The 27,562-nt window shown below is 26.3% G+C and overlaps 7 protein-coding genes across 8 annotated transcripts; 2 read left to right on the top strand and 5 right to left on the bottom strand.

The window, feature by feature from the left end:
- The first annotated feature begins 488 nt into the window (after nt 1-488).
- LOC112689160 (protein seele) lies at nt 489-1,473 on the top strand. Its single transcript, XM_025562714.1, has one exon. The coding sequence runs from the start codon at nt 863-865 to the stop codon at nt 1,409-1,411; it is 549 nt and encodes a 182-aa protein (XP_025418499.1). The 5' UTR covers nt 489-862; the 3' UTR covers nt 1,412-1,473.
- A 1,433-nt stretch (nt 1,474-2,906) lies between these two features.
- On the bottom strand, nt 2,907-7,080 carry LOC112689223 (transcription initiation factor TFIID subunit 6). The gene is made up of 11 exons (XM_025562817.1): nt 6,778-7,080; nt 6,480-6,566; nt 5,501-5,654; nt 5,290-5,440; nt 5,098-5,233; nt 4,002-4,181; nt 3,664-3,898; nt 3,442-3,584; nt 3,210-3,375; nt 3,040-3,146; nt 2,907-2,978 (listed from the first exon to the last, which is right to left on the bottom strand). Exons 1-11 carry the CDS (start codon nt 6,925-6,927, stop codon nt 2,907-2,909), a joined length of 1,581 nt encoding a protein of 526 aa, XP_025418602.1. The 5' UTR covers nt 6,928-7,080.
- Nucleotides 7,081-8,896: 1,816 nt separating this feature from the next.
- On the bottom strand, nt 8,897-9,573 carry LOC112689228 (NADH dehydrogenase [ubiquinone] 1 beta subcomplex subunit 4). The gene is made up of 3 exons (XM_025562820.1): nt 9,367-9,573; nt 9,163-9,306; nt 8,897-9,078 (listed from the first exon to the last, which is right to left on the bottom strand). Exons 1-3 carry the CDS (start codon nt 9,508-9,510, stop codon nt 9,010-9,012), a joined length of 357 nt encoding a protein of 118 aa, XP_025418605.1. The 5' UTR covers nt 9,511-9,573; the 3' UTR covers nt 8,897-9,009.
- Nucleotides 9,574-12,573: 3,000 nt separating this feature from the next.
- LOC112689226 (succinate dehydrogenase assembly factor 2, mitochondrial-like) lies at nt 12,574-13,605 on the bottom strand. The gene is made up of 2 exons (XM_025562819.1): nt 13,371-13,605; nt 12,574-13,297 (listed from the first exon to the last, which is right to left on the bottom strand). Exons 1-2 carry the CDS (start codon nt 13,410-13,412, stop codon nt 12,947-12,949), a joined length of 393 nt encoding a protein of 130 aa, XP_025418604.1. The 5' UTR covers nt 13,413-13,605; the 3' UTR covers nt 12,574-12,946.
- A 2,281-nt stretch (nt 13,606-15,886) lies between these two features.
- LOC112689234 (putative methyltransferase C9orf114) lies at nt 15,887-17,819 on the bottom strand. Its single transcript, XM_025562829.1, has 3 exons — nt 17,242-17,819; nt 16,947-17,179; nt 15,887-16,538 (listed from the first exon to the last, which is right to left on the bottom strand). The coding sequence occupies exons 1-3, from the start codon at nt 17,716-17,718 to the stop codon at nt 15,986-15,988; spliced, it is 1,263 nt and encodes a 420-aa protein (XP_025418614.1). The 5' UTR covers nt 17,719-17,819; the 3' UTR covers nt 15,887-15,985.
- A 176-nt stretch (nt 17,820-17,995) lies between these two features.
- On the top strand, nt 17,996-22,348 carry LOC112689233 (bifunctional purine biosynthesis protein PURH). The gene is made up of 9 exons (XM_025562828.1): nt 17,996-18,326; nt 19,611-19,817; nt 20,227-20,685; nt 20,795-20,955; nt 21,015-21,173; nt 21,231-21,449; nt 21,525-21,691; nt 21,764-22,028; nt 22,092-22,348. The coding sequence occupies exons 1-9, from the start codon at nt 18,305-18,307 to the stop codon at nt 22,209-22,211; spliced, it is 1,779 nt and encodes a 592-aa protein (XP_025418613.1). The 5' UTR covers nt 17,996-18,304; the 3' UTR covers nt 22,212-22,348.
- A 1,982-nt stretch (nt 22,349-24,330) lies between these two features.
- LOC112689232 (ATP synthase lipid-binding protein, mitochondrial) lies at nt 24,331-27,562 on the bottom strand. 2 transcript variants are annotated; one of them, XM_025562826.1, is made up of 5 exons: nt 27,455-27,562; nt 26,926-27,018; nt 25,996-26,118; nt 25,817-25,922; nt 24,331-24,746 (listed from the first exon to the last, which is right to left on the bottom strand). In XM_025562826.1, exons 2-5 carry the CDS (start codon nt 26,968-26,970, stop codon nt 24,583-24,585), a joined length of 438 nt encoding a protein of 145 aa, XP_025418611.1. In that variant the 5' UTR covers nt 26,971-27,018; nt 27,455-27,562; the 3' UTR covers nt 24,331-24,582. The 2 variants fall into 2 exon arrangements, with proteins under 2 accessions (XP_025418611.1, XP_025418612.1); XM_025562827.1 differs by lacking the exon at nt 24,331-24,746 and adding an exon at nt 25,432-25,610.

The raw sequence follows: 27,562 nt of genomic DNA, 5'->3' as shown, positions 1-27,562 counted from the left end.
TTCAAAAACAAAACTTGCATTAATTTTTTTTTTTTTTAATCAAGAGAATTGTACAACCTGTAAAGTAAGGTTTAAAATAAGCACAAGTGAAGAGAGAATACAGAAAAGACAAAATAATTGCTCTAACTTCGTCTATTTTTATTCAATTTTAATATTTATTTATTTTTTTTGAACGGTTTTAAAAAATATGCTTAAAAAAATGGTTAGTCATCTTAAAAATTGAAATTTTTTATATGCATAAAAAATTTTTTTTTTAATTTTTGAATTTTTTTAAAAAAAAAAATTGAATCTTATGCCATTCAGAATTTCCATACTAAGTATTGTAAAAAAAACTGGGTTTATATATATTGATTTCCCGTGGAGATAATAAGGATGATACGGGATTTATGGGACATCTGTATATAAGGATTTTTTATCAACTCTGGTGATAAGCTGTAATTGTGCAATGCACAAAGTGGGGTCACAGACTGAGATAATGCTCGTACAGTTGTATCCTTGTTAGAAATTTCAATTCAACTTTCCATCACGATAACAAATATAGTTTCATAGTTTCTTCACCTTTGTTAGTAGTAAGTTTGGGAGGTGGAAAACTTGAAATTTTGATGAACACCGTGTAGTTGATATTAGATAATATACATTAGTGTTGACTTTATCGCATTAATTCGGTCGATTGTGGGTATACACACTCGCCAATAGCCCAGTTGATAATATTATTTAATAACGAAATAATTTTGTGCGATCGAGTAATTTACCGTATACTATCTGATTCTCTATGTTCGTTATTTTTTATTTTTAAGCATTGGTCACCGTTATTAATACATTTGTTAATCTGTAAAAAAAATCAATAGATATTTTAAAAGAAATGTTTGTAAAAATTACTTTCCCTTATATTTATTTGTTTTTCATACTGTTGGTGCCGAGTATTGCCATTGACTCTTCGCTTCTCAAATGTCAGGTGTGTTGTCGTCTAGTCGAGGAAATTCAACGAAATGTTAGTTCTGTGGATCTTTCCCGCGTTGTGCAAGTGGACAATTTTCGTTTGGATGTCAATGGCGATCAACAGAAACGTACTGTCCCATTGGGTCGTTCACAAATATACTTAACCGAGGTAATGGAATCTGTGTGTGAAAAGATGAATGATTATGTACGTGCTACTTTCAAGAATAATGGTTCACTGACAGTTATACCATTAGTCTTGGAAGGCACAATGAATCCATTGATGAATGAAGTAGATGTTGTGCAAGATTCAGACTTAAACAAAAGTTTACAGTACTATTGTGAGGAAATTGTCAGTGATATCGAAGATGATCTTATAAGTATAATGAAGTCTGACGACGATAATGTTGTTCATTCCATTTGTACTGAAGTATCACAATTATGCCCAAACAAAAAGAATAAAGAAGAATTGTAGTTCAATACATTTTCTATATTAATATGTTCTTAAATGTTATTAAAATTTTATATTGTGAATCATTTTTGTAAGATTCCTATCCTACCTTTTTCTTTAAGATAAAAAATACTATATTATTTATTCGCTTATAAAATTGAATACATTGGTTATATTTAAAGGGTAGTGGTATATTAATTATTCTGTAAGACTATAAGGACTATAAGGAAATAATGTACCTTATTTTTAAAGTTAATTAAATTTTAACACATTTAAATAACCATAGTAAGTATACCCATTTTAAAAAAAATGAATTGGTTATCCTCAGTGTAACTGTATAAAGATAACAGGTTTATAACTAAAGTAAATTTTATTTTATTTATTTATTTTTAAATTAATACTTAATTTATCGTTATAATTTTTCTAGAATCAGTTTTTATTATAGATAAACGTAAATAAATAAATAATTGATTGTTACTTTTTTATCAACAATAAGATGTTTTATTTATAAATTTTGCATCTCAGAAGAGACGTCTTGTTATTCATAAAACAATTTTTGATTGGATCCATTATAACTATCCTAAACACTATTTTGATTTAATTTCATAGACGATGAAAAACTATTTTGTTAATAAATATTTTACTTCATAAATTACTAAAATTCATCCAATGTTATGTATATAGATTGATTGACAATGAATAGATATTTTTTGAGCAAGAAGATTATGTATCATTGTTTTGAGATCTTTAACAATTTGAATAATCAATATTGTAAACATTTGTACAGTTGAAATAAAAACATCTGATTGTTAAGGTTGTAAAAGTAATATAATATAATATCCATTTGTTAATAAAACAAAATAAATAAATTACTTATCTAATAATTATATAGATTGAATGTTATAATAAATTACTTTAATTTTTATACATAAATATAATATTCCCTACAGTGTAAGGTAATGACAAGTAATATATATATATATATGCTACAACATTACAAAATGTACACAACTAATAGTTGTAATTTAAAATTAATATTAAATAATTTAAATTTTAAATAATTTTATAAAATTATAGAACATCGATATTAATATTATTAATTTATAAAAATAAAAATATTTAATAGTCGAAAAATTATTTACAAATAACTACTAACTTATTGGTTGTTAACTTATTAGATTTATTCTTAAATATCTAATTAATATTTGAAAATAAAAAATTTACCAATTTTCAATATTTTTGTAAATTATTCAACTTAGAAAAGTATATAAAAAATACTTATATTATATGATACTTTTGGAGCATTCCTCCCCCCAAAATTGTAATTAAAAATAAAATAAAATGAAATTGAAGAATTTACAAATTCTAATTTTCTCACCAATAAACGATCAATTAATGATGCTTTTAGAATTAAATCATCATACAACTTTACAATAATTAAAATAAAAATAAAAATACAAGTAATATGAAGTTGATAATTGTTAAATTAACTTATATTTTATATATATTCAGTATAATATTAATTACTAGGATCTTGAAATTCAGTTTTAATATTTTGCTGAGAAATATAAACAGTTTTATTTGGTGGAGTCTAAAAAAAGAAAAAAATATTTAGTAAAATATTAATATTACATAAATTAAATAAAATTTACTTGAGAAACAATAGGTCGCTGAGACATAAGAACATATTTTTGTGGAGCTCCTGAGTTACCTGGTGTAGCGGAAATTGGCCGACCAACAGCTGTTCTAGATTGTGTACCTTCATAAAATCAAATTAAAAATTAAATAGGAATACGATTTATTTTATCAGGCCAAAATTTACTAGTTTGTGTAGTAGTTTGGTTGTTTGAATTTTGAGAAGTAACTATCACACGAGCTTTACATACAGCAGCATGCAATTGTACACCAACAGACCCAAATTCTTTTTTGTATTCTTCTATATTGTCTGGAGGCTGGTGTGTTATTTTCAACACTGGAGTTAATATTTTCTAAAATATAAAAAATTGATTAAACAATTGTAAGTAAAAATAAAAAGGTTAAGTTAAAAAAATTACACAAAGTAAATGTTTTATTTGATTTCCAGATATTCTATCAACATTGTTTTGTGTTACTTCTGGTGAGTCCAGCCTATCAGATATCATGCGTACTCTTGGAATGACAAAGACTTTTATTGTTTCTGTTCCTAACTCGGCAAGTCCTTAAACATTATAAGTTATTACATACATATACATACATTGTTCATTTTAAATCACAATTAATTATTTATTTTTAATTACCTTCTAAAGCGCCATACACAGATGGAAGAGCAGTTTTGTCTGAATTAGTAGCATTAGTGAATACTCTAGTAATACGTGTTTGTACATTGTTTGTTGGAGTATTGAACATTTTACAAATTTGTGCCATGAGGCGAGATGCAAAGTCTCTTAAGGCCCAGTGATTGTCAATTTCTGGTCTCATACATAATTGTTTACTTACAACACAAGTAACAACAGAAGGAATAATTTCATGTAGCTAAATTATAAATTTATAATTAATATATTGTTTAATAACATTTATAAATACATAATATTTTAATAATTATCAGTACATAAATAATATATATCATAAAACTTACATATTTTTCTAAATAGAGTGCTGGGTTGTCTAATAATGCTTTGACCATTCTCATTAAATAAATGAGTAGTGCTAAATTATTTTGAACGACATTTACTTTAACTCCTTCAGCAATAAAAGTACACATGCGAGGTAACATTTCATGAAGACCTGGGTCGGATGCTAAACTTTGTAGAGCTTCCTATAAAAATCAAAAATGTATTTCAACATTTACTATCTATCCACATGAAGAAATCGACATTAAAATATAAGAGAGTAGTAAATTAGATAAGATGGTGTAACAATTTACAATAAAGAGGACCCCGAAAAATCATAATACTTACAAATCAAAATCAGTTTAAATTTATTAGATAAACAAATCCCAAAGTAAGCAATACATCCTGATTTGATGTAGGTACCATGACAAAATCTTATTTCAAAAAGAGTACTGCAGTTAGAAAATTTTGTAAAACACTTTATTTAGTTATACAGTCAAGTAATGATAACTTGAAGTAAAAGGGGAATAAAAAAATCACTTTGAAATATAATTAATAATTTTATTTTTTTTAAATAATAAAATTTTATGATAATTAAATGTAGATTAATGTTATAACAAAATATTCTAATTTTCCTATAGTTTCGAGTATAGTATCCACGACTTCAACAGATTCAACAATTGCTTAATAGTTTGTAATGATGACATTACTTGGTTTGCCATAATCATATTTAAAGTTCTTTCAGGCTCTTCAGGAATCACTATTTGATATATTTATACCCATGACTTCATTATCAGTTAAGAGTCCACTGACTACAAAATTATTGTAGCATACGATTAAAATGCAATATGTTGATTCATATTAAGTCATCTGTTACAATTTGCCAATCATATCCACTATCATTGACATTGTTTTTTAATCATATATCACCACCACAATGCTCTTCATTAAAGTAAAATTTAGCTTTTTTGAAACAATTGAAAATTGTATTTGATTGTACATTACCATACTTAACTGAATAACTTAAGAATTTCAAACAGAATGCAGGTTAAAGCGTTTATTTTATAATAGTAAAAGTTATTATTATTTTCTCAATCAATTTAGAAGGATTAAAATACTTACTGCACGTCTAGCTTCATCAGATCCAACACAAGCTTCTGTAATTTCTTTATAATATAATTGCTGCTCAACCGATAACTCATGTGTTGCTAATTGTTTAACATGGACAGTTTCAACATTGCGTAATTTTTGTGCTTTCCTGATTAAAATAAATATGTTTACAAGACATTTTTTTAACTTGTTATAGAATTTTACCCTGTAGATGGTCGGCCTGAAACTTCTTTATCTATAGGTTTTTTTAATTTGCCTAAAGGATCCACACATTCAAGTTTTTGCATATCTTTAGATACTGATGGAGGATTTTCTGGTACAGTTGGCTGGACACCATCAATAGCGAGCCAGTGGCCTAATAATATAATAAAAATTAATACTTTTTCAACACCTTGCAAAAAGATTTAGTACGAACATCGAATACTAATTTCTAAAGGTAGTTTAGCTAAAGGAGCATTTACAAATTCAATAAGATCAATATCTTTGTCATCAATGAAATGCAATTCTCGTCCACCACCAGATGCATATCTAAATGGTATATGATCTTTTGAATGGAACCCATATATAGGCTAAAAAATAAAATAGTTAAATTTTATCTAAATATACTATAATTATATACAACAAATCATAATACACAATGTAATTCAACCAAGTATAATATTTTTTTCTCGCTAAAAATTAATTTATATTTTATTTTTACTTGTTTTACATTATTGTTTTCCTTAAAATATTAAAGAAAAAGTTCAGAATATATTTCATAAATTTTGAAAAAAATTATATTTTATTAACAAAACATAAAAATTATTTCTATTTTGCAATATAAAATTATTTGCTATGTTCATAGTTAATGCTATATTTTAAACTATCATCAACATTATATATATATAAAAAGATAATTTAGTAATGTAATGAATCTAGGGTGCTAATATGAACATTGGGTGATGCATGAAACAAAAGATGTACTAAAACTACTGGAATGCATTTTATTTTCATCTATATATTATGATATAAATAATAGTGACTATTGTTAGTAACACTAATTAAAGCATCAACCAATACTGAATAATTATTCGGTAAATTCAACATTTTTTTTAATTTTTAACTAATAAGTTATTTATCATCACTACCTCATTTAGAATATATACAAGTTACCATAGAGTGCCAGCAAATTATATTTTTAAACCATAAAAATAAAATATCTTGGCCGATTTTCATTTTCAAAAATATTGAATGCTTTTGTTTTAATGACCAGTATAATAAAAATCAGCTTTTGTTATTTTTTATTATTATCAGTATGTAATCGAAAGTCAACAGTTTTCAATAAAATAACACAAAATCTGATATTTATTATACTGATCATAAAAATAAATATTCATTTTACTAATGATACTTACTTCAATGCCAAATACTTTTAAAGCATTATCAATATCTGAAGGTAATAATTTACATCTATTGGAATGCACCATAAACTTTTTGCTCTCCTAAAAATAATGTCAGTATTTTCAATAATATTAATATTATGTAATACAATTATAATACAGTGATATGGTATGAATACAAAATGATACACAGGTTTTAATACAAATACAACAATATACTTAATACATAACATTAAGACAAATACATTTAAATACACCACCATACAAGAAATAATAAATTTAAATACAATTATAAAATACTATTATTATTTACTTGTAATACTAATTTTAGGCGATAAGTAGCAGAATCAGATATTTCTTTGGCCGCATCATCAGACAAATTGCCAATACCAACACTTTCGGCGATCACCTTTAATGATTCAGTGGGTATTGTTGAGCCATAGTTTATTTCAATTTCTCCCATACTGGTGTTAACGAGTGAAATAAATAAATTAACAAGAACTGGAAATTGATGAATTAAACGAAATCAAACACAATAAATAAAACCTAAATGCTTAAAATACCCAACCATTAACAAATTATTTAGTCGGATGTATAGTTTTGTTAGTATATATCAAATCACTGTAGGTAAGATAGGTATATAGTATCTGGTAGATCTGGTATTAACCACCATTTTATTAAATACCACAGAATAACACATCAATATTATACAGATTTGTTATTATATAGAATTCTTCTATTATCCATTGTTATATGCCATAAACCTATTTACTAAGTTATTTAAGTTTATATTGAATATATTAATACAATATAGTTTATAGGTCCATGTTATACGTATACATAAACGCTATAGAGGATGCTAGATATCCAAGGTCGATAGATAATAGAGATAATATAGATAAATCTATAGATTTATAGGTCTATGTAGGGTTGCCATAAATTTATAAGGCGAAACAGGGACAAAACAAACAATATTGAGTAATGTTTTTATTAACTTTTAATATATTGAGAGGACTAGTGGCGTATACATGGTTAGGAGGTGGTCAGATCCCCCCAAGGTTTTTGTTTAAATGTTATAAAATAATTTTCTATGTGAGAACGTTAGAAACGTAAAAAAAAAATATATATAATGATAAAATAAAAAAAACGATTTGATTGCAAATGATACCCACCCTTATAAAAGTTAGGTATACGCCACTAAAGAGTACCATTAATGGCTGGCTATATAATATTTAAAAATAAAATATATTGTATATTTATGCATGAATTACAAATTATATATTTATTATACATTGTTAATCGATTATGATTAAAAATTTATTTTGAGATAAAATGCTCGAAATTAGTAATTAAACAATACTAAATTTTCTCTAAACGTCTAAGCCGGAACATATGGATATCACGAAAATATTTTTCGGTACACGAAGTCCAAAACTGGTGACAATCCCAATTTTCTCGGACATATGGCAACCCTTGGTCTATGAAAATAATTTAATAATTATTAATTAAGGGGCCCAACCACGGTTACAGATACAATCTATAAAATATGGATATAATCTATAATCATGTTTAAAACTGACCATGTATAAGTCTTTTAGATGTTTGCACATTTATTCATATATTTTTCCAATGTAAATATTTTTCTTTATAATTCTTTTAAATAAAATATTTATCTTACGTAAATCTAAGTTCTTTTGAGCACAGTTAAATTATTTTCATTTTTTTTTTTTTCCTGAGCTAAATGATTTTAATTTCTATAAAATTATTGAAATAGTTATATAATTTTTAAAGTAGAATATTTTTCTATTTGTTTACTAAAATTAAACTAGTTTCTGATAAATTTTTTTGTATAGAATTTCAAATTAATTAAAAATTTATAATGTAATAAATATGTAAGTGTTATACATTTTTTAAAACATAAAACATTAAACCATTTTAAATTACTTTTTAAGGTTTATACATGTAAATTAATTTCTAGACAACAGATTGAATATCATATTAGTTTTTTCTATGACATACATGATAAACTTACCTATATTACTTTTATATATACTAATTACTATTAATTTCCTCTTTTCTTTATATTCTATAATAAATAAAGGCTAAATTTAATTTGAATCAATAAAAAACTTATATATGTAATAAACTATTGCAATATTTCAATGTTATAACAATATGTTTCTATTCATATTTAAATATGGTATTTTCTTAAATTACAAGTAAAATATCAGTAGATCACACTCTGTATCATCAACATTTAATAATGAATATTATACACAAATATTATTAATTAAATATTGATCAATTTGTAATAACATAAATTAACCACATTTTTTCAAATAACACTATCTTTTGATATTAAATCTGTATATTTCAAATACATTTTTAACAAATTAATATAATTTAAAATAATTTGATAAGTAAGCAAATGTATACAATAGTTGAAAATTAAACTCAATCAGCATTTCTAACATAAGTAACCTAGACAATTATGGTTATAATGGTGATTGAACCAAAAAATTCTAAAAACTTTTATAATATAAAGTTATGCAAATTTAAATCCTCTATCTCTATAAGCTACTTGTCCAGTACGAATTAAATTTTCACGGCGATCCTAAAAAAAATATATTAAATTTGTATTAGAAGTATTTAGAATATTAAACAGATATTTAATATCTGGCACTTGTAATAAACATACACGTTCTTTTTTAATGACATATGTCAAAGTGCAGTAAGGCACCACGAGTAACAGAATACCGAGCAATGATGTCTTAGGAGTTGGCTTGAAAAATTCATACTGTGTACTTTTTAGTGACATGTATCTTTGAACACCAACATCAAACTATAAAAATACTTAAAATTTTAGACATTCAATAAATTGCATAGCTTTCTGTTTACATACCAGAGTGCCACCTTCCATTTTTACGTTTCGATATGGATTTGAACAATTCTTTATATATTCTTCAGATACAGCCTTTCGTAATGCATTTTTTTTCTTAATTATTTCGGGATCAGTAATTGTTTTAAAAGGAGATGCGGAAGCCATTTTAAATTACGAATAATAAAGTTAAAATAAATTTTTATTCTTTTAATCATCTATCTTCAAGTCTTCTCATTTTTTATCAATATCACCTTTAAAACAGCGTGACCAACACAATCTATCGAATAAGTAAAAACATATTTGAACAGGTGTAAGAACCTTGTTGTCATCTTCTTATAAAACTATGGGTATGTTTCTTTTTTACGGGGCACCTAAAATTTCAGATTTTGTCTAATGCCAACTTATGTATTTTTTAACGCTGAAAACTATGATGCAAACGAAAATTGGCGCAAACGATTAGTTAGGAAATTACAATTGAAATTTATTGAAATCTGATAGTTTTGATTAAATAATCTTTTTTCTAAAATTATTTTCAATGTTGTCAAGGTGCAAATGGGACCACCATTTAATAGAGGGACACGAGTTATCAAAGATTACAGTGGTTTGACATAATAGAAGAGGACCTGAAAACTGTGGGAGTAAAAGAATGGAAGGAAATTATACAAGATCTAGAGAAATGGAGGGATATAGTGTTGGCAGCAAAAACTCTAATAGTTATAAAACCCAGTGATGATGATGATGATACGAATTACCGTATACCGTAGCAAGGAAAAATACTTTTTGCATTTTTTTTTCCACTTTTTTTTGTAATCGGTATAATAATTATTTTATAATAAGGTTATATAAATGCTACAAACATGTCCAGGGGGTATGCAGGGTATGCAACTGCATTATATATTATAAAGTGTTGTTATAAAATAAATTTCAGTTGTTTCGATTTTTTGGCCAACTCCTCTAATACTTCATCAACAGTAATTTCAACTTCCCTGCGAATGTTTAATATAGCCAATTCTGCAAATATGTAAGAATTTTAGTTTATTTTTATTTTTTGGAGGCTCTGTGGGGGGGTCCAGTACCCCTGGACTCCCCTCCCCTCCGTAAATACGCCACTATACAGAGCATAATCCCATTTACAACAATATCGAGGTTTGTACAAAAACTAGGTTAGGTTTAGACTATAATTCCTCTTGGGGCGAAACCCCATCATCCCCACCAAAAAACTCCACGCAGTCTAGGGCGTATTTGAGGGAGATGAAGGGAGCAATCGCCTCCCCATTGCTCGTATTTTTTTTGAATATAGTACATTGATTTATTTAAAAATGTAATGTATAAATAATTAAGAATATAAATTTCTCGTCTATCATTATAATATGTTATCATTATAACAGGAACATGAGCTATAGGTAACTGTAAATTATTTTAAAGTTTGTAATAAAGAAAAATAAGTTTCACCCCTCCCCCCGTGGCTACAACACAAATAAGCCCTAAACGCAGTGGCACTCGAGCTTGTGAGTGAAGCTGGCAGGCGTAATGAGCGAAGTCCTATAATTTTTAAAATTAAATTTCCGATTTTTCGAAAAAAAATGCAAACAATTTTCATTACGATAAGAGATAACCATCTAACCAAATACAAAATTATCGTTCAAAAAAAAAAAAAAAAATGCACATTTTATTCTGCTTGTGCGGGGGTCGGACTTGATTACGTGGGTAAATAATAGATACTGCTACCCTTGAGCAACACTTTTAAACATTTTTGAAGATACATAACGAGTATTTAAGAATTTTAGTATAAAGTTATAAACTTTAACTAACTATTACTGAAAAACTAAGTTCTTGAGCCAAATTCTAATTTCACCATCATTTTTTTCACCCAAAATATGACTAAGCCCTCCTAAAAAATTGACACAATTTAGGATTTCTCGTAATCTAGAAATTTTTCAAAACTAGCATAACTACTCATTGGAAAAAATCTTAATAAGAATATAAATCAGATTTATTTGAATACAATTTGTTCAATATTTCTAATATGCAGTAAGAAATTTGATAGGACTTTGAATGTAACTCATTATTTTCTTTTGAAAATAAATTGTTATTGATAATATATATATGCATTATGGTCCAATTGTTCAGCCTTACACTATATATGCTTATTATATATATATATATATATATATATATTTTTATATGTATCAATTTATAACTTACATTTAATCTGCTTAAGATTTTAACTTTTATTAGTTAAATAGCTTTCAAAATAATCAAGAGAAAAAACAGTGATTAAAATAGTGTTTATTGGGTACCATAATAAGACATTAGAATTCACTAATTAATAAATTCCACCTATTAACAATTTTACTAACACATTTTTGTCAAAAATATATAAATATATATACATATATACGGTGGATCAAAAAGTTTCCATACACTAATGTTAGATTTTTTCAATAACATATAGGTAATGACAGTTTTTAAAAGTTGAAGCACTGTATATTTTTAACAAATATGTATTCAGAAACAACAACATTTTGTTTTTAGAAAAATGAAGCATACACATTAATTTATTTATTATTTACCTGTAAATTTATATTTTAGGAAAATAATAGCATAAGTCTCAGTGGATAATATGAATAACAGATAAAAAAAGTATTGAGATGGAAAAAATTTGTATAAATTGAGTTATGTCATAAATTAATTATAGTTGTACAGAAACTTTTTCTACTCAATGTATATATATATATATATATATATATATATTAAGTATATTATTCTTTTCTTGAATAATATTGAATATTATATCATATTTTGTTTTATTTTAATAGTTATGAATAGAGCTCGGATGTTTATAACTTGGCATATTTTTTTTCGCGCAACCAAAATTATACCCTAATATGATATAAATTTGATTCATGAAACCTTGATTGTAAATATGCAAACTTATTTTGCATATATTTGCATATTTGAGTATATATCGATTATTTCTAGATACAGGAGCATATATTTTATATTTTATATAAATTATAAGCATAATATTAAAAATTGTCGATATTATTATAAATTATCAATCATTATCATTAATTGTGTTATTTTCAGTCTACAAATACTTCTTGTTAGATTGTCGTAGGTCTTTCAAATTTGAAAATATCAGCAAAATTATTATTGTACAGTGTAATCCTGATACTTAAAGTGCTTAACCTTTATAAAATTTAACTTTAATAGATCGAAAACTAATTAATATATATGTATAAACATTTAATTAATTCATAAACAAAACAATATAACTAATGTACAAGCCCAGGGAGGATCTAGAAATTAAAAAAGGGGAGAGCTAGTAAAGTGAATTAGTGCCATAATTTGTTGTGCATGTCAATTTGAACAAAGTATCTCTTATGTCTGATATGGTTCTATCTATTATCTAAGGGGGACTTCAGCCCCCATAGTATCCCCTTGTATTTGCATCTGAACATATCTAATACTTTAATAAAATATAATTATGATTTATATAGTTTAGGGATGCCTTAAAATATACTGTTATGACCACACAACAGATTTAATACTAGTTTACATAATTAACATAATTTAACATAATATTATAAATTATATATTATTTTTTATTACTATAATTTCTATTAATGTGGTTTTTCAAAAGACTCATTATTTCATTGTCAAATTCTTGTGGTGCAGGTTTAGATCCAATAGCCCAAGCATATAACTCCCATTCATCGAACCTGCTATTGATCAGTGCATCATATTTTTGTAATTGAGCTTGATCAAATGTCTTCAAATACCTATCGGCAAATGTAGTAAATATTATACAATTTTCTAATGTGCCTCTTTTCCTAGATTGATATATCAGACGGTTTCTCATTAAATTTATATTAGAATCTGGAACATTTTTAGTATTACTGACTTGAGCATAATTGCGAGTTTTGGAAATAAGTAAATGTGTATTTCTCTGAAATAATTGAGAAAACATAAGTGTTATTTTGTTTTTGTTAATTATTACAAACGGTCAACTATATACAAACCATTATAGAGTTTCTACAAAAATAAACGGTTTGGTTCAGCATGTCGATCTCTCTCAGTTTGGTGAAATATTGAACTTTAAGGTTTATTGATCAGAATATGAAATTGTATTACGAGTTATTGTGAAATTACTAAATTTGATTAAGTTTGTTTTTATCTGATAATAAAATATAAGTAATCACTTATCACACCATAACATAAGCATGACATAAACGTTTCGCTCCTGCCGTTTCGTCAACATCAAAAAAACGAGTCCACAGACGTTTCGTCCTCGTCTATTATTAAGATAGGACATTTGGCGAGGGGCGGATCCAGAATCGGGGAATTGTAGGTCATGCCATTTCAAGAGGCCATTTATTAGGGATGAAACTGAATTAAAAATTAATACCTTGCAAAAAAAAAAAAAAATGCTCATAAAAATGTATAAGTATATTTATATTAAATTTTAGAATTAGTAATAATACCACCGATAATAACTTATTTACAATTAATAAATATAAACTTATTTTATCAGCGCAAATATGATTTACTTAACTTTCTACTAAAACGATATAATTTAAAATATAAATTATGAATTGAAAAATTTTAAATATAAATGACATTCATTTTTCAAGTAACTCCGATGGGCCAACTGTCCAAGAGTCCAAATCAAGGTCTAAAAAGAAAAAAAAATTTCCAAGAGTCCAATTTTGTCAACACATATTAACTGTGGTTCAGCTGACCCCTGACCCCCCCAGATCCGCCCCTGAATTTGGCCCCCGGGATTTATATAGATTTATTTATACCTACCTACAGAAAGTTTAGCCACTCGTTAGGTTAGGTTATTACGTTCTAAATTAATTATCTAATAAAAATAATAATATAGGTGAGTAAACTAACAAGTTAACAATTTTACGAACACCATTTTACCTTTATGACATTATCGATAGATATATTTATCTTAATCGAAGGTCTTCTTATCGACAAATGATATTGCTCGACTATTATTTGTCAAGCAATGTTAACTTTTTCAATTTGTATTGTAAAGACTACGGTTATTTACGTAAATTATTGATGTAAATAAATGTGGTAGAGACTAAATAATATTTTATACCTGCTCTGGATACTATAATAGTATACTGCACAGAGTACACTACGTAGTACTAGATTGTCAGTGTAATTGTGTACGTCAGTGAATAATGGAGTTGACCACGAAAATAATGAAATTATTAATTTGCCAAAAAAAAATCAATACTAAGATAAAATAAAACAACATTGTATTAAATTTAAATGTAGTAATGATAATGATATTTAATATTTTTTAAAAAGAAAAATAAGTGATCTAATATAAATAATTTTGTATAATTAAAATCTCTATAATTCCCGGGGGCCAAATGTCCTATCTTAATAATGAAGAGGGACGAAACGTCCGTGGACTCTTCTTTTTTGACGGGGACGAAACGTCCGCGAATCTTTCGATGAGATTATATTAGGAAGCAAATTGTTTTCTAAGCATCAAGATGATTACCAAGTACATTTCAATGTTTTCTATAAACCACAACCCTGCTACCTCTCCTAGGTGGCCCAATACTAAAAGTCCATAAGGTTAATTAATGTAAAATACATTTCATAACTTTAGTATTGTAATTCAATCGTAAGTATACCACGCATTTTATTAAAAATATTGTATATATATGAACAATATCTGTCATTAAATGAATTGTCTATCATCTTTAATAATAAAGGTAATTTTTTTATACTCAAAACTTAGTTTATATTATTATACAATGAATAGGCTAAGAGCCGAAATAGCTAAGACAATAGTCAACATGGTGAAATGGGGATACCAAGAAGGACTTGACATTTGTGAATGTGGCGAGAGGCAATCCGATGAACACCTACTAAAATGTGCCCTTGCCCGGTCAGGATGCACAACTGACGATTTGGCGATTGACAATGAAAACGCTATAATAATAGCCACCTACTGGCTGAAGCAAAATACTTAGCACTTTTATATTTTATATCTTAATGTCATTTATAATTTAATGCAATTAGTATTTATCAAGTCCAGCACTGGCCACGATAAGAAGAAGACTGTTGGGTATAATATAACAAGAATTATTAGAAATCTAATTCAAGTTGGTACATTTTACAATCCTGCTAAAATAGCAAAATATATTAATTCTAAAGTAGATAAACATGAAAGATATATGTATATATATATATATATATATATATATATATATAATCTATTTATATACAATTAATACATAACTGAATATATTGTATATTGAACTGAACAATACATTATTTTTCAGCAAAGATACCATGATTGGTTTAACTGTAAAAAAAGACTCTACTATAGTAAAATTAAATTGTAGAAAATATAACTTACTTTTTCAATAATTTATCATAAGAGTTATACTACTAATTACTATTTCTCATTATGCAAAAATACCAACAGCATAAAAGCATTACTAAATTAAATACTTACGAGTCTATAGTTTTAATATGAACAACAACATTAATTTAAGAAACATAACATCCATAACAATATATCATTATTCAAAATTTCAAAAAACATTACATTTATTGAATATATAAACAATTTAATGAAATTATTATTAAATCACTTTATCTACTTCAGTTTCATTTTTGAACGCAATTCAGCTAACGTGATAAAAATAGCTTCTTCGGTTCTAATAGTTCTTGAACCTTGATTTGGACAAGTGTTTAAATAAACATCAAATAATGTTGATGGGTTTTCTTCATTAATATTTTGATCAGCTTCTAATGCAGCTTCAAGTCCATGAACCCCTCCAAAACATATTAATGCGTGTTTGAAAATTTCAAGTTGTTTCTGATCGGCTTGATCTACATCAACTCCTTTATCAGATGTTCCGATTTTTAAATCATAACCACCAGGATAGGGACATTTAGTAAATACTTCATTGATTGATTCAGCATTTCTAACAGTGTAACCCCAGTAAATTCCCAGTTCATTTTTAGGAGTACTCGGAGCAACAACAATACCTTTTTGTCGTTTAGAATCGCTTGAGTTAGGAATAAGCTTGACAGTAACTCGTACAAATGGCTGGATACATTTGTCAACTAAGACATGTTTTCGAAGACCAACATCAACATTACAGCCTTTCCCTTTTTTTGGTGGAAGTGTTGATACAACACCTTCTCTACAAATGAAAATATCATTCAAATTAAATAATTATAATAATGTATTTTTATTATTTTATACTTGGCAAATAATTTGATATTTTAGCATTAATAGTATTAAATATTTTAAAATAAATATTAAAAATAAAACTAAGAGCCAATTTCTCAATTTTAAAGTCACAATAATTGATTGAATTTATGTAATCTGCGAAAAAAGGTAAATTAAAAAAAAAAAAAAAAAATTAATTGAATTTTAATTATTAAACATGTAAATCCATAATTCAAACATTTTATTTTATAGCAATTGCAACTATTTTTATCTAATAATTTATGTGCAGTTATGTCAACAAATTATAAAGCTTTATAAATTTAAAGGTTTTTTTAATGATAAAATTATAATTAAAAACCATATATAGCAACTAATTCACCTAAATGGAACATTGTCTTCTTGTCTAAAATGATGAGGTGCATCAAGTGGATTTAACACTCCTGTGTATTTTAAAAAGTTATGCATTGGAAATAATATCCTCCTCAAGTATTGTGGGCATTCCAAGTATTGTAAAATTATTGCTAATTGTTTACATGTCTTAGAACCTCCTTCAGTTTTTTTGTTGGCTATCATTACATTTGTCTGCTCACCAACATCATCAAATACTACAATCTAATGAAAAAGCAATTAAAAGAAATATTTTTGTATTTTATTAAGAATTCAACAAAACAAACCTCATCTATTTTGTAGATGCAAGCAGCTCTTGCTATTTGACCAGCTAAGTAAGTTCTGAATTCTGGAGACTGAGCATTATCTAAAATGGATCCTGGCACTGCTATAGTTACAGTAGGCAGAACTGCTACTTTTGTCGATTTTGGTTTACTTTTTGTACCTTCAATGGAATTGAAACTGTTATTTTCTATAGGCTCATCAGTGTTAGCATTAACCACCTCTGTAACTTGATTTTTATTTTTCTTCTTTTTCTTTACTTTCTCCATTAATAATTCAACAGATTGTGGTTCTTTTTTTATTTCTTCTTGTTTTTTTGTTTTCTTTTTAATCGTTTCAATCACCTCGTTTGCTTCTTCTTTGTTTTCGAATGTATTCTTTTTTTTTTTTTTTTTTTCAACTTTTTCTACAGCTTCAATGTTTTTACGTTTTTTATCTTTTTCATTAAAAGTAACATGATTTTCGTCTTCAAACAATGCCATGGTTGGACTACAAACAGAATTTTTAAAAATAATATAGATACAATTAAGTTATTGCAATTGTCACGTGTATTGTTGAAGTTATGATAATTGATAATACGGTATATAAACAATAAACATGATGCTATCACATTACACTAATCTATTCTGTGATGTTATCACAAAACAGTGTTGTTAAAATCTTGGTTCATGAAGTTTCAAATCGTTGATATAAAATTAATACCATAAAACTATTATTATTATTTTAAAATAGCGGTTTCGTAATCGACCAGCCAAAAGATCATCCTCATAAAATACATTCCCAAATTAACTGTAGTATTGAAAACAATTATTTCAGTAATTTTTTTCTTAAGGTTATCAATTGTTTAGGGTTAAACTACAGATTAAATGGAGATGTAATCTTCGGACTAGTTGTTGAATTGTATTTTTTTTGCTGATAATATAATTCTTCCAATGGTCAATTTTTTATTTTAGTGATTCAACACGTGGTTTTAACATATTTTCACTATTTCAACTTAATGTATTATTTAATTCTTGATTAATCCAATAATCTCGATTATCCATTATTTTATAATATATTTTTCTCACAATGGCGTTTACTGATAACTTGGGTAATTTTTATTTTTATTATATATTTGTATAAGTCAACATTTCAGATATTAATTTATTACTTGGATTATAATTGCATAATCCCTTTACCTGAATTAATAGAATGAACCAGGAATGTAATTTAAAATTTCTTATAACAGAGGTTGACATTAATCTTAAATATAAGTTGTTAGAGATTATTATTTATATGTTTTACTATTTATGACTCAATTATACATTGGATAAGTACTTGTCTAATCCAGTAGAAATATTTTATTGCAGTTTTATAGGACGATAAACTCTATTTTTTTAACTATACGTTTAATATAATTTTAAATTCTTTAAAAAATAATGTGACAGAAATTTTTTTTTTTTTGAGAATAAATTTTTTCTTATTAAGGTTAAACAAAAATATTTTAATAAATTTAATCTGTATTCATTTATATGATAATTATTAAAGGTAATTGATTACAAGGCTGGACGGTTTGATTAAAGGGTGTGACCAAATATAACATTGCTTACAATTCTTGACTTTTTTTTTATTAAATTAATTTTAATTTTTTTTTAAAGTTGAGGAGATCCTTTGGCCAGTTAAGCATAATATGGCATGGAGATTATTAGGAAGCAGTGTTTAGAAAGAATGTGGTTAGTGCAACATTTCTCAAAGTTTCCCAAACCCTAAGGTTCCGTGGGACAGTTTTCAGGGTTCTACCAGACATATGTGATTATTGAGAAACTTATTTTATATTATATTTGGAAAAAGTATTATTTTATATCATTTTAAAAAAATTGTGTTTTAAACTAATTTTAATAAAGAGTAATCATTACAAACATTTTTTTAGAAAAATTAGAATTGAACTGAAATGGTTCTGCGAAATACAAACTATTTTTTAAGGGTTCCGTGATTGTAAAAGTTTAGGAACCGCTGGATTAGTAAACGTATGTACACATTCAAATTTTGTAAATGATATTCGAATGTCCCTCACTTTATCAAATAGAACGTGTACAACATTTATATTTTTAATGAATAAAAACCATTTTTAGGGCATTCAAATTTACTTACCATTTTAAAAATATATGTATAAATAATAAATATTGGTTATAATACAGTATAAGTCTTAAAATTAAAGTAACATATACCTAATACATTTTATAAAGGTCCTATTTATAAAAATAAGTAAGTGATTCTTAAATATATAATAAAAAAAGTTTTTATTATTATCCTTAAAATTAGAACTTTTTAACTTGACTGATAACTATTTAAGAATATCCTCTTAATCTTACAGTATAAAATGCTTTTTTTTCAGCTCTCATCAGTGTATCAGATAAAACAGGATTGTTGGATTTGGCAAAAAGTTTGGTAGATGCTGGTTTCAAATTGTTAGCAAGTGGTGGAACTGCATCTTTTATTGAGAATGACGGAAAATTACAAGTTACAAGTGTTTCTGAATTCACTGGTGCACCAGAAATACTTGGAGGACGAGTAAAAACTTTACATCCTGCCATTCATGGAGGTAATTATACATGTTAATTATAAAATCTTATATGATTGTATTTTTTTAATTCATGATAATTTTAAAATATAGATGATTATTAATTATTACTAATTATTAATAATTAATTTTTTTAAATAAAAAAATATTAATTTATAATTAATTATAAAGGTAAATATAATTATAATTAATATAAAATATTTATTATATTTATATTATAAAATAAAGTTTTAATATCTAACTTAAGTAAAATAATGTAGGTACCTAAATTATGAAAATATGGAAAAAAAATACTTCATTTAAATTTATGATAATTTGAATATGAAATTATTTTATTTATTTTTTTTTGTTTTTATGGAATATTTTTAGATATTTTAAAAAAATGTATTGTTAATGTAATTTAATATACTAAAATATACTTTAATTTTAGGAATACTGGCTCGTTTAACACCAGCTGACCAAAATGATTTGAAGAAAAATAATTTCAGTTTTATAAAGATAGTAGTATGTAACCTATATCCATTTGAAAAAGTTGTTACTCTATCAGATACTAAAATTGAAGATGCTGTTGAAAATATTGATATTGGAGGTGTAACACTTTTGCGGGCTGCTGCAAAAAATCATGAACGTGTTACTGTTCTTTGTGATCCTGCTGATTATTTGGAAATAGCTAAAGAAATATCATTGACCAAAGATACACTTTTAGAAACACGTAAAAAATTAGCTTTAAAAGCATTTACACATACTGCCATATATGATGATTGCATATCAGATTATTTCCGGAAGAAATTTGCCTGTGGAGAAAGCCAAATGAGTTTAAGATATGGGATGAATCCTCATCAATCTCCAGCACAGCTTTTTATAACGGAAACAAAATTACCACTTAAAGGTTTGTAAATTGTTTATTAGAAAATTATTCTTTATACATTTTTATCTATTATAATTTACTATAACTGTTTATAAAAAAATTATAATTAATATTTAATTGATTTTTGTAGTAATTAATGGTTCACCGGGATACATTAATTTATGTGATGCTTTTAATAGTTGGCAACTAGTTAAGGAACTCAAAGAAGTTACTGGTCTTCCAGCTGCTACTTCATTTAAACATGTCAGTCCAGCAGGAGTAGCTTTAGGCATACCATTAAATAAGATTGAAGTAAAACTATTGAAATAGTCTTTAACTATTCTGTAAGATTAATGAATGATGGATTTTAGGCACAATTATGTATGGTTAGTGATCTACTTGAAATAATGACTCCACTTGGATCAGCATATGCTCGTGCTAGAGGTGCTGATCGTATGTCTTCATATGGAGATTTCATTGCTTTATCACACCCTTGTGATTTAGTTACAGCTAAAATAATTTCTAGAGAAGTAAGTTATTTTATTTAATTATAATTTTATACTCAATTAATTTTAAATAATATTAAGGTCTCTGATGGTATAATTGCTCCTGGATATAGTGATGAAGCTTTAAATTTGCTAAAGAAAAAGAAAACTGGAAATTATTGTGTTTTACAAATAGATCCAGCCTACTCACCTAAATCTGTTGAGCGTAAAGTTTTGTTTGGAATGACACTAGAACAAAAACGTAATGATGCAAAAATCAATGAGAATCTTTTTAATAATGTTGTAACGAAAAGACAAGACGTAAGCTACCTTATATTAATAAAATATAATTTATTCAACTATTAATTAAATACAAATAAATATATTTTGATGTAGATAACTGAAGCAGCTATCCGTGATTTAATTCTTGCTACAGTAACATTAAAATACACACAGAGTAATTCAGTATGTTATGCTTATAAAGGGCAAGCCATTGGAATTGGAGCTGGACAACAATCTAGAATTCACTGCACTAGATTAGCTGGTGATAAAGCTGATAATTGGTGAGTACATTTATTCTATTTCATTAATTAATTAAAAAATAATATTGATTTATTTGCTTGGTTATTTTATAGGTGGCTCAGACAACATCCATTGGTCTTAGGTATGCAATTTAAAAAATCTATTAAAAGAGCTCAAATATCAAATGCCATTGATGATTATATTGGTAACACTATTGGTATTGGCCTGTCTCGTGCGAGATGGGAAAGTATGTTTGAAGTAGTTCCTGCTGAATTAACTTCAGAAGAAAGACGTTCCTGGTCTAAAAAATTGAAAGGTGTCGCTTTATCATCTGATGCATTTTTCCCATTTAGTGATAATATTGAAAGAGCTGTTCAGGTAAGTAACACAATTATATAAAAAAAATATGTTTATGTAACTAAATATTAATGTATTTTTTAGAGTGGAGTTGAGTTTATTGCTTGTCCATCTGGCTCAACAAATGATCAAGAAGTGATAGACTACTGCAATGAACAAAATATTATATTGGCCCACACTAATTTAAGATTATTCCATCATTGAATTGGTGACAAGTTTCTTTAAATTTTAAATTTTTTACTAAAAATTAAACAATGTAATTTTAATTAAACTATATGTTCATTGGTTGCATATGTGATTAATACTGAGTAGTTTAAATACATTGGACTGTTTCTAGCATATTTTAATGTTTTATCCATACAAACAGAATTACTACACAAAAAAGAACTTTCCCTTAATATTCTCTATAGCTTTTTCTTACTATTAACAATGATGAGAACTAATATTAATAAATTAAATAATTTCAAATTATAAAAATATAAGAGTAATTAATATGCTACGGTTATAATGTTTTTACATTGATTCTATGACATTTAGTTTAATATTCTTACCTTTTAAAGTTATTTAAAAAATATGGGGTTTTACAATAGATAAGACTTGAAGGAAAAACTTGTGCTCAAAACTGTTATTCAAAAAAAAAAAAATGCCTAATTGGATTCAGTTCCTTCAGAATATTGAAAATATGCTAAGCATCACATTAAATTTAAAAAGGCCATTTTAGTTCGGAATTAATTGCATTAAGAATTAGTGGGACTACTTTATCAATGATAACAGTAAATTTATAATGAAAATATTTTTACTTCAGTTTTGAAATTACTGATTATCATTATATTAAACATTTATATATATATATATATAAATTAATATCGAATTACTTGGTTATGATCAATAAACACCATGCTTTTATTTAAATTTAATTTAATGAAATTGTCTATAGAATTGGCTAACTCTAAACCTCTTTTGAAAACAACTCGGAGACTTAGAATTGCATTCAATATAGCATAATATGTATGAAAAGAATATTTAATGTAATTTTTTTTATTATAACCTTGGTTATTATAGATGTAATTTCCTTCAACACCGGTTGTAACAAAAACATGGAAACTTTTAAGTATAACATATTTTTTTTAGATACAATTATACCTAAACAAAGTCATAACAATTCAATGACCATAAATTATATTTTGTACATTTCATATTATAATTTTGTATACATAACATGAATCATACTACATGAGAATATTAAATTAGCACATCTTTATTACTAACTAGATGCATTAAGCGAAACATCAACAATCTGTAACATATTATTCTATATGACAAATTATTTTTTAATTTCTCACATTTTTAATTGCTTCTATCACAGCATTTATTTTAATAGTAACATTTACAATTGTTTTTTTTTTTTTTTTTTTTAGATACTTTACTACTTAGTACAAATTTATTCAAAAATTTTTTGATTTATAAATAATTAAATTTTAAGTAGTTGAGTATATTTAAGCATTTATCATAGCCAGAGGTTTATGACCTAATGAGTTGATCTCTAACGATGATTACATATTTGAATTAAATAAACGACATATTTTATTAATTTTAGTGAGATAGTTAAACCATATTTTTTTATGGTAATCTTAGAAATATTTTATCAATACTAATGGGACATCATAATGTACATTCCATTTTATGCCCAATACACTTTTATTTACAGCCTAGATGCTCATAATCATCTTTAATTTTTTACAATTTAATTCCAATCAATATGAATAACAAGGAGAAAAATGTTTTTCAAGTTAAAATAACTGGATCCTTAAGGGTTGATGTTTCAATACACATAGATGAAATATTTATGAATATCAAATTCCTAACTGGATAAAAGAAACCCAATATTTGCCTTAATAGTTCAAGGTAATTTCCACAACAGAATTTTGAAGATTTATACTTGATAATATTTAGTTTTATTGAAGTATATTATAATGAAATAATTATTCTAACTTTAAATAATTTGTAGAGGGACAATAACAATATATGCAAGTTAAAAAATTATATTTAACTAGTCATTATATAATTTATGAAAAGGATAAGTCTTATTTTTTTTTTAAATATCTTCATTTATTACGTTTTATAGAAAACATGTAACATTGGTACTGAAGCCATAACTGATAACAGCAAAAAACATTAAATTGAGACAAATTTACCAACAGATTCTAAAAATTGCATAATAAAAAAGGAATAAATAAATGGATTCTACAATAAGTATTTATTCTATTTATATATCTGTGAAATATACAAAATAGGAAAAACCAAAAAAAAAAAAAAAAAACAGTGTTCCGACCTAGGCGTTTAATACGTCTACAATATGAGGCAGTTTTACATAAACACCTAAGTGCTGTCTTATAGTTATTATCTATTTTATAACAGGTAAATTCCCTATCAAGATGTATTTCACAGACAACAGTCTTTCGTAATTCTTCCGGTCGTGCCAATTTTGAATAGAATTAAAAATTCCAAGTTGGTTTAATATTTTGGGATGTTTTTATTTTTGGTTAATGAATGACGAAAGACATCGTGAGACGACTTAGAAAGCAAACAACAATAAGAAAGCCATCATAAGACAGAAGAGACCCATAGCTTCAGACAAAGCAAATCCCAAAATGGCATAAGAGAAAAGCTGTTGTTTGAGTGATGGGTTACGTGCATAACCAATAATCAGGGAACCAAATACTGTTCCAATTCCAGCTCCTGGAAAAAAAAATAATAAAATCAAAATGTAAATAGAATTTGTATAAAATAAACTCCATTAAAAATATAAATTTAATAGTTTACATCAAGCAACCAAGCAAAATTTAACAGAATATTTGGTAATTCAGTATTGATAGACAATAAAAAACTAAATATTAATGGATTTTGAGTAGTAAAGAACAAAAACGAAATAAGTTCATAAAATATTTAATAATTTGCCAATAAAGCAATTAATTAAAAAAAATTTGTTTTAACTTACATTTTCAGCATGCTTCATTTGAAAAAAATTCTTCCAAAAAAATAACCTTCCAAAATTCAAACACCATGCTAAAGCTAGTTATTTGCATAGCAATTAAATTATGAAAGCTAATCTATTAACAATAAAATGCACTAAAACCAATTAGCAACGCATTCATATATTTTATCCATATAATCAAAAATAAGTAAAAATATTTCAGAGTATGAATGCAAATTTAATTATATTCAAATAAATAAAATTAATACAATAGATTAATTTCAGTAAAATTAGGAATTATAAAAATTACTTAAAATTTTTAAAAGATTTTTAAACTTGAGATTTATAATAACTGGTTGCATTTGTCTCTTGACTGTAAATACTAAATAAATTTTCAAAGTAAAATTTATAGTAGATCAATGATCAACCTTTTAAACTTAACAATGAAAAATATTAATTTCCCCATTAAAACCCAAATAACAACATAAATGCAACCATAATACACATGAGGCCCATTGCTTCTGCAAGAGCAAATCCTAAAATTGCATAGGAAAAAAGCTGTTGTTTTAATGATGGATTTCGTGCATAAGCTAACAATAAGCAACCAAAAACCATTCCAATTCCAGCACCTATAGAGTGAAAAAAGCAAACAAGCATACACAAAATACAAAAATAATAAAAAAAAAAAACTTCAATTACAATTATTATTTTTAAAAAATGTTTATACCTTGAATATAAAAACAAGCAAGCAAAAAACAAATATAGTATAAAAAGCACAAAAAGGCATTTATATCATCACATTCTCATACTTCAAATTTAATTTAGCTTTAAATACCTGATCCAGCAATTCCTACAGTGGCTGCACCAGCACCAATAAATTTGGCAGCAGAATCAATATCTCTGGATACAGCAGAGGTTTGGAATCCCCTGACAGCGTTCACCTGATTTATTACATATTAAATATAAACATAAATATTAATAGTTCGAATGGCTATATGTATGAAGTAAGTATACCAAGCTTCCATTGGAAACAATGGCACTGGGAGTTTGTTGGTTTTGATGTTGCAATTGGGTGTTTGGTCCATTTGAAACAATGCTGCTAATAGGCCTGACATAAGCTCTGGAGTTGGAGAGGATCTGTAAATACATTTAAAAAATATTTAGAAATGTGTTAATTTGATTCAAAATCTCTCAAGAAAATGCAATTAAAAAAGAGTACTATTTATTATATACAAAAATTTCAGATTTAATACACAAGTATTAAAATATTTATCTTGATAAAAGATTTTTTAAAAATATATTTTAATCACAACTATGTAAAATTAGTATAAAAAATGCAGTAATGTATAAATTAATTTTTAACATAACATTAAAATTCTAAAAAGGAATAGTTACAGTAAAGAATTAAATATAATACACTTAGCATGTTAATAATAAGTATTCCTCTTTTTGATAAATTATTAAAATACTTCATCTGATAAATTCTTGAGTAATCTATACAATTTCTCAGATTGAATACATAGAAACACAACACCACTTCACTTATTTGAAATTTAAACTTATTTAATTTAAAAACTAATACAACAAATAAATTTTAAATTATATTTATTTATAATATTTAACTATTTATTTTTTAAATCAGAATAAAATTAAGAACCATATTAAGTTAAAAAACGGAATATCTCTGTATATAAATATATGCTGTTATTTGGAAGTTAGATCAATCAGCCTACACTTTTTGAAAAACCAGCAACCTTGTGTTCACCTTCATTGGCCACCAATGCTCTTTAACCTCAATAAAAAACTTTTAATAGACGCGGATGTAATTCACACTCCGAAACGAATACAAATTTGGCACAAATAATCTTTTTCCAAATACATGAGCCGCTCTAGTATTCAATTACTCGTAACTACTACACACAAGATATGATATAATATACTTACGGCGGAGCGTACAGCTGGGGCGACGGCTTTGGCTAAGGAATACATGATTTATGTGGTTGTTAATTTGTTGTGGGCTAACTGGAGTGTTGAAAACTGAAAACAAAAAAATAATTGACGATGAACATCGTACAAAAAAAAACGAAGAAAAAAATCGATTAACCTCGTGCTGACCGATTTTTAACCTTTGGCAAGGGCAAACACGAGGGGGTAGTTTGAGTGTGAAATGGAGCGTTAAGTTCTGGAGAACAAAAAAAGCGGTAAGAAATTTCACCCATGTAAAACTGAGTGGTAACAAAACACGGAAAAAAATTTGACGTTTTAGGCGTGACCCGAAAGTTACAAGATGGCGGACGTGGAGGAGTGAAACGTAGAATTTATCGGGAGAAATTTCTGCAGACCGATGAACAAGCATCGTGTGGTTGTGCGTATGCTAAAAGGGAAAAGTACCTAAATATATTCGGAATGTTAACAACGGGAGTTGAAGATAAAAAATAAACAATTAAAGTTTTAATTCCGATGTTGTACTTACCGAATGTGAAGCCGTACAGACAAGCGACGGTGAGAAAGAATGACAGACAAACGAGACAAGACGGACACGACTATGACCGACCGGGTTGTGCGGCGTTGCGGCGGCCCG

The sequence above is a fragment of the Sipha flava genome, unplaced genomic scaffold, assembly GCF_003268045.1.
Source record: "Sipha flava isolate LNK unplaced genomic scaffold, YSA_version1 42_pilon_pilon, whole genome shotgun sequence".
Lineage (NCBI taxonomy): Eukaryota > Metazoa > Arthropoda > Insecta > Hemiptera > Aphididae > Sipha > Sipha flava.
The sequence above is the reverse complement of the archived record's forward strand: the minus strand, read 5'-3'. Positions and strand labels throughout refer to the sequence as shown.

Excerpts from the sequence above, each read along its gene's own strand:
- LOC112689232 (XM_025562826.1), bottom strand. The coding sequence starts at position 26,970 with ATGTATTCCTTAGCCAAAGCCGTCGCCCCAGCTGTACGCTCCGCC. Across the intron at positions 25,923-25,995 it reads TTGTTTCCAATGGAAGCTTG|GTGAACGCTGTCAGGGGATT; the intron begins GTATACTTACTT and ends GTAATAAATCAG. Across the intron at positions 24,747-25,816 it reads TGTAGGAATTGCTGGATCAG|GAGCTGGAATTGGAACAGTA; the intron begins GTATTTAAAGCT and ends TTTTTTTTCCAG.
- LOC112689223 (XM_025562817.1), bottom strand. The coding sequence starts at position 6,927 with ATGGGAGAAATTGAAATAAACTATGGCTCAACAATACCCACTGAATCA. Across the intron at positions 5,234-5,289 it reads TCAGGCCGACCATCTACAGG|GAAAGCACAAAAATTACGCA; the intron begins GTAAAATTCTAT and ends TATTTTAATCAG. Across the intron at positions 4,182-5,097 it reads CTGATGAAGCTAGACGTGCA|GAAGCTCTACAAAGTTTAGC; the intron begins GTAAGTATTTTA and ends TGATTTTTATAG.
- LOC112689226 (XM_025562819.1), bottom strand. The coding sequence starts at position 13,412 with ATGCTGAACCAAACCGTTTATTTTTGTAGAAACTCTATAATG. Across the intron at positions 13,298-13,370 it reads TTTGTAGAAACTCTATAATG|AGAAATACACATTTACTTAT; the intron begins GTTTGTATATAG and ends CAATTATTTCAG.
- LOC112689233 (XM_025562828.1), top strand. The coding sequence starts at position 18,305 with ATGGCGTTTACTGATAACTTGG. Across the intron at positions 18,327-19,610 it reads GGCGTTTACTGATAACTTGG|CTCTCATCAGTGTATCAGAT; the intron begins GTAATTTTTATT and ends CTTTTTTTTCAG. Across the intron at positions 21,450-21,524 it reads TTGTAACGAAAAGACAAGAC|ATAACTGAAGCAGCTATCCG; the intron begins GTAAGCTACCTT and ends ATTTTGATGTAG.
- LOC112689160 (XM_025562714.1), top strand. The coding sequence starts at position 863 with ATGTTTGTAAAAATTACTTTCCCTTATATTTATTTGTTTTTCATACTG.
- LOC112689234 (XM_025562829.1), bottom strand. The coding sequence starts at position 17,718 with ATGGCATTGTTTGAAGACGAAAATCATGTTACTTTTAATGAAAAAGAT. Across the intron at positions 17,180-17,241 it reads GCATCTACAAAATAGATGAG|ATTGTAGTATTTGATGATGT; the intron begins GTTTGTTTTGTT and ends CTTTTTCATTAG. Across the intron at positions 16,539-16,946 it reads GAAGACAATGTTCCATTTAG|AGAAGGTGTTGTATCAACAC; the intron begins GTGAATTAGTTG and ends TTTCATTTGTAG.
- LOC112689228 (XM_025562820.1), bottom strand. The coding sequence starts at position 9,510 with ATGGCTTCCGCATCTCCTTTTAAAACAATTACTGATCCCGAAATAATT. Across the intron at positions 9,307-9,366 it reads AAATGGAAGGTGGCACTCTG|TTTGATGTTGGTGTTCAAAG; the intron begins GTATGTAAACAG and ends GTATTTTTATAG. Across the intron at positions 9,079-9,162 it reads ATGTCATTAAAAAAGAACGT|GATCGCCGTGAAAATTTAAT; the intron begins GTATGTTTATTA and ends TATTTTTTTTAG.